The sequence below is a fragment of the Danio rerio genome, chromosome 22 (assembly GCF_052040795.2).
Source record: "Danio rerio strain M-AB ecotype USA chromosome 22, GRCz13ab, whole genome shotgun sequence".
Classification (NCBI taxonomy): Eukaryota; Metazoa; Chordata; class Actinopteri; order Cypriniformes; family Danionidae; genus Danio; species Danio rerio.
This window is the reverse complement of record NC_141042.1, coordinates 2171406-2177405: the sequence shown is the minus strand read 5'-3', so window position 1 is coordinate 2177405 and position 6000 is coordinate 2171406. Positions and strand designations below refer to the sequence as shown.

Below are 6000 nucleotides of genomic sequence, written 5' to 3'. Positions count from 1 at the left end.
AAAAGTAGCTTTTTCACCATAGATGCCCTTTAAAAAGCATGAATGAAGCTTTTCCTTTGTATGAACTCTAAGATGTCTCTTCAGCTCTGAAGCCTTAAAAAAGGTTTTGTTTTTATTCATGACTTTTCTCTGCAGTGTGCACCAGCACATGTCTATTAAGGTGAGCGAACTGTGCGAAACTCCTCCCACACTGAGCACATGTGTACGGTTTCTCTCCGGTGTGAGTCCTCTCGTGCGTTTTCAGGTATCCTGAATCTCTGAATGCTTTGTCACAGTGTGAACACACGTACGGCTTCTCTCCGGTGTGAATCTTCTGGTGTCGTCTCAAGTCTGAAACTCGTAGAAAAGTCTTCCCACACACAAAGCACACGTGCTCTCTCACACCGGCGTGGATCTTCTGATGGCCGTTTAAATGGGACAGAAGTGTAAAGCTCTTCCCACACTCTGAACATAAATACGGCCTCTCGTTTGTATGAACTCTGCGATGTTTGTTCAGCTCTGAAGACCTGAAAAACGTTTTGTCGCACTGATCGCATTTGTGTGGTCTCTCTCCAGTGTGGACCAGCATGTGCTCCCTAAGGTGTGATAGTTGTGTGAAACTCTTCCCACACTGAGTACATGTGAACGGTCGCTCACCAGTGTGAGTCATTTGGTGAAATTTAAGGAGACTAGCCAGTCTGAATCTCTTGTCGCAGACCGAACACTCATAAGGTTTCTCTCCAAGGTGAATCCTCTCATGCCGTTTTAAGTATTCAGCTGTGGTAAACGTCTTCTTACACTTAAAGCACACAAACTTTCGCACAGCAGTGTGGAGCTTCTGATGGTCTTTTAGATGTGTCGGATGTCTAAAACTCTTCCCACACTCAGAGCATGAATAAGGCCTCTCTGTTGTATGAACGCTGAGATGTCTCTTCAGCTCTGAAGCCCTCAAATACGATTTGCTGCACTGGTCACATTTGTGTGGTCTCTCTCCAGTGTGGATCATCATGTGACGCTTGAGATGGCATCTAGAGCTTAAACTCTTTCCACACTGAGTGCAGGTGAAACATTCCAGGGCTGTTCTTTCCACTGAAACATCATGTTCAGTGTTTACGAGAGTTTCGTCTTCACTCTTGACATGATGTTTCTCCTCATCTTCACTCAGTTCTTCACTCTCCTCCTTCACAATCACATCTGAAAATTGAATAAGTCACATTTTAAGAGTCTAGAGTTTATCCGTGCAGTGAAATAATCATGAAGAATGTGTTTGGCTGAGATGTGCAAGATCTTCATAGTCATGACACATTTGAAGATGTACTCTCACTACGCATGATTCACTGAGACCGGCGCAATCGTCATGATTGACCGAAGGTGACTGTGCAAGAACTGGATGTGTTCGTGGTTGAGCAGTTCTTTTTGGTAAGTATTAACTGTTTTACCAAAGTTTAAAATGTAAAAAGTGTCAAAACAGTATAAATGCCATGATGTTGACTGAAGAAGTCCCATTGGTTCATGTCTAGGGTGTCTAATGCGAAGCAAAATCCATCGAGCCATATCATTTTATGAACCCCATAGGAGCAGAAGATTAAAGAGTCCCTATTATAAGTTTGTGAAAATGACCTGTCAAGCAGTCTGTAACAGCTGTAGGTGAATGAAAACATTCAGCTGAGGTTTACATCTGAAAGTGTACTGTGTTTAACACTATTGATTCACTGTGAGATATATATATATATATATATATATATATATATATATATATATATATATATATATATATTAGGCTTGGGCGGTATTACGGTATTATGGTATACCGCGGGATCTAAAAATAGCAACGGTGTCAGTTTCAATACCGTTATACCGTCATAAAATATTAAATATCCTTTATTTAATGCCTACAAAAACGTATGTGTGATTGTCATCACGGGACAGTGTGGAGGAAAGAGGGAGAGGAAGGGGGAGAGGGAGGGGGAGAGGTGACGTGACGAGTCGCGCTTCAAAGTGTCCTGCAGTTTGGGAGTTTCGACTGAACAGAAGGGAGACGTGGTTAATATGAACGAGAGGTCTGCATTAGAGCTGAAGATCTTTGCCCGAACCCGGCGAGACCCGAAAAAATCCAAATCCCTGCATTAAAATCCATCCCTGAAAAGGTGAAACAAATGATGACGAAGTAGTAAAAAAAGCGAATTATTACGGCGGTCAAGCCAGTCACTAGCTCATAAAGAGCGCATTCCAGCCGCAGGTATTTCAGCGGTCGCTCATACACTGCGTATTACGGTAGAGCCCTAAACCACAAGCTGACAGGTAAAAAGAAGAGGCCTTTCGCTAAAGTGAAACTTCTGTCATGGAAAATTAAATGCATGTTCCTGACTGGTAGAAGATGATCAAACAATCCAACCCAAAACTTGCAAAATCAGCCGGATCAGAACTCTGCATCTCGACCTGTAGCCGCAGGAAAGGGTGTTCAGCTGCTGGACGCACCATGAGTGAGAGACTGCGCTAAAGCCAGTGGATTTAATAATGTTCCTCCACAAACACACGTAGCCTAATCTTGGTGAGTAAAGGGTTTTTCAATTATAAATAAATATTAATTAAACCATATAATCATAATGTAGACAGAGTATACAGGCTAATGGTGGCATTATTCTTTTATTATTCAGCTTCACCGCCGCCTTAATGCCAGATTGTGAAGAGAAGTGGAGAAAAAAAACCTTGCACAGCCTTTGTCTTAATTTCGTTATTGCCAAAATACCCGTCATCATTTAGAGTTTATTTTAATTTGATTTGTTAAGCAAGATTTCTTTTCATTGGTGTGTAGGCTAATTTAAAGGCTAAGTGCATGTAGCCTACCTAGACCTATAGAGTGCTGAGATGTTACGATGTTACAGCTGTAGGACTTATTTTATTTCTTTGTTCCAACTTCCAAGTGGCCTATAGTCTACGCTTGTTACGAATAAATGATGTTAAAACATATAAATGACTCATTCTTGAAAAAATGCATTAGAGCTGTGTGCATGAGCACATTTTAATGTTGGCTGTGAACGGGTTTGGGCTGTATAAAGCTGTCAATCAAAATGTACCTGTCGGACTCGGGACCTATCGGGTATAATTTTTATGGCCCGATTATCTCTGCATTCCCGCTGCTGTTCCGCGGGAGCCGGCCAGATTTCTTACGGTGTGGGAGTAAATTTCTGAATAAATCGAGGGAGAGATGTGTGTGTGTGTGTGTGTGTATGTGTAAAAGAGAGAGAGAGAGAGAGAGAGAGGTGCTGTGCGTCGCTTTGCTCTCTCTCTCTCTCTCTCACCGCGAGCCTAAGGTCGCATAGAATGTATTCAGGTTCTGAATGGTTTAGGCTTAAGCCAACAGTTTGGTGACGCTGTCTGAGCCTTACGTCATAATTTTTTTTTATTACGCCGGTAATACCGGATACCGGGGTAAAATATGGAGGCGGTTTGACGGTATCAAAATTTGGATACCGCCCAAGCCTAATATATATATATATATATATATATATATATATATATATATATATATATATATATATAAATATATATATATATATATATATATATACACACACACACGCACAACCTCACTGTTTTTTAGGCTCGTTATTGAAGAGTAATGAATAAACACAAACCTATTAGTTCTTCAGTCTCTTCCTGTTTAATTCTGCAGGGTTCTGGATCACTCATCTTCTCACTGTCCTTCAATAAACTCTGTCTTTGTCTTTCAATGATGGCGGCAGAGCTTCAGGAGAACAAACAGAGAAATCTGATTCATTTATACTTATTGAGAAAATAAACACATTATGATGTTATATCTTGTGATACAATATGTGTTTAGCTCAGGTCAGGTGATTACAATAACATTAACTTACATTTGTAGATCTGAATATTGATGAACCCCAGACTATAAACACTCATTAAATTGCAGCAGATCCGCTCATTTTACAGTGATTGCAGGATAAGATCATCGCTATAGTGAATAATTTTTAAAAATAGCATTTATATCAGTATATAGTTTAAGTATTCACACTAATAAAGTAATCAGATTGTCAGCACTATTTATATTGTATTCATACATATTTATTCAAATTGTGTCCCTTCAGATATTTTATAATATTAGTAATACAAACGCTGATAAAGTCAAACACATTCGCTCATATTGTCCTCTCAGCCTTTTATATTGTTTTGGTCAGCAGACACACAGATAGAGGTGAACTCAATGCAGAAACTAGTCGCAGATTGTCGCTTTAATAAACTGTAAAGTGTGTTTTATTGTTGTGTAAACACGAGAAAAAGCGTCAACGACTCACCTCAGCTCTGAAGACTCGACGCGGAATGAACGCGTCAGTGCTGACGTCATCACGGCGAGGCGGGAGCAACGGTGAAGCAACAAAAACCCGCCAAATTAAAAGCTGACAACCGAAAATAATCGCTAATGTAGATGAAACAACACCCTACTTAATCATGCGAGGAGAAACGTTTTTTCGGCGCTGAAAACATTTTTAAAACCCATTTAATACATTTAAAAAGCAAACATGATAGGCATTCACGGCTACCAGACATATGTCTAAAATACACTATTCCTGAAGTAACTAAAATTGGTTATTAATAAATGTAAGATTCTAAAAATGTTTTTTTAAATGAACACAAATAAAAATAAATATGAAAAAACTAAAATTACATATACCATCTGTTGCGTGTGGCGTTCACTCCTGTCATTAATAATTACTTTCGATTGATCTTGTTTGTCCTTTTCCCTTTTCAGTTTTCTATTGGTTAACCTGGTGGCGTCAGGCCTTTAAAACAAACGGAAGCGGACTTCTAGGGCCCCTCATTCCTCCACGTCACCACAGTCATTGACGGCTTTATTGTTGTGTTCTCCTTTATGCTTTCCTTTTGATATTTGTTTGGAGTGGGGAGCTCCAACCTGCTTTAGGTTTGTTTGGTTGTTCTTTATTATGTTGTTGGGCTCCCCATCTCTTGTCAATTTGGATTGTTTTGTTGGTTATGTTATATTAATAAATAATTTAGCTGGAGAACTTTGGCCGTTGTTTATTATGTTACGTTGTCTTTTGGTCACGAGTCTTATTTAAGTTAGGGACCGTAACATAATTGGGGGCTCGTCCGCTTCTCTTTAAGTTGTTTCACTTTGTTCTCTTTTTGATACCAAACTTGTTTGACTTTACTGAACGATAGATCGTTAGACTATAATGTTTGGTTCTCATGGGGAATTCCTCATGACGTAATTTCGCGTCATAGGGAATCCCGCGTAGCGTGTCACACCGGAGCGTGTGCATGTGTGTGTGAACATCGTGTTTGTTTTGCTTGATCAACGCGGTTGCATGGCAAAGCTTGCTGGAAATGCAGGTAAGTGAAGTGTTTTTGTATACTGTTAATTGCATAGCGGCCTTTACTCCCCTGTTAGGTTAAAGAGGCGTTGTCCTTTGGACTTCGTCTGTTTTTTGTTTTTGTAGTGTCGCAAAGAGGCGGTTAGTGTTATCTGTTAACGCAGATATCTCGGGAGCACGTCCGTAGGATTTTGTGGGGTCGTCTATTATAGATTGTCTCACAATCCTGCTGGTTTTCAGTGCATAATAACCCGCCGCTGAACTGCGTGAAGACTAGGTGAGTTAGACAGGTGAAGTTCCGTTAGGCAGGCGCAGATAGAGGGGTGTATTTGCTCGCATTTGGTATACTTTGTAACGTTTGTTGTCACTTCACTTTCCTTTGCATTATCTTTCTATTTTGTTATATAGTTAATTTGCGGAAGTTTGTATTTTGCTGTTGGATGATTAAGATTTGACGCAGATTTGATTTTTTTTGTATATTTGTTAATATTTTGACTGCGTGTTTTTCAATCTTATTATGGAGTTTAGTTTAGAGGAATTTGTTGCTCATCCGAGCATAGAGAAACTTGAACAGTGTACTAAAAGTAATCTGTTCTCTATTGCTGCTCACTTTGAAGTACCACTCTCTAAACAAGAGAAAAAACAGAAAATTAAAAATGAATTGCAT

General features: G+C 39.6%; 1 protein-coding gene across 1 annotated transcript; it reads right to left on the bottom strand.

Moving 5' to 3' along the window:
* On the bottom strand, nucleotides 1-4365 carry LOC147838321 (uncharacterized). Its single transcript, XM_087303583.1, has 3 exons — nucleotides 4296-4365; nucleotides 3618-3727; nucleotides 1-1173 (listed from the first exon to the last, which is right to left on the bottom strand). The coding sequence occupies exons 1-3, from the start codon at nucleotides 4343-4345 to the stop codon at nucleotides 113-115; spliced, it is 1221 nt and encodes a 406-aa protein (XP_087159709.1). The 5' UTR covers nucleotides 4346-4365; the 3' UTR covers nucleotides 1-112.
* Between the last annotated feature and the right edge of the window lie 1635 nt (nucleotides 4366-6000).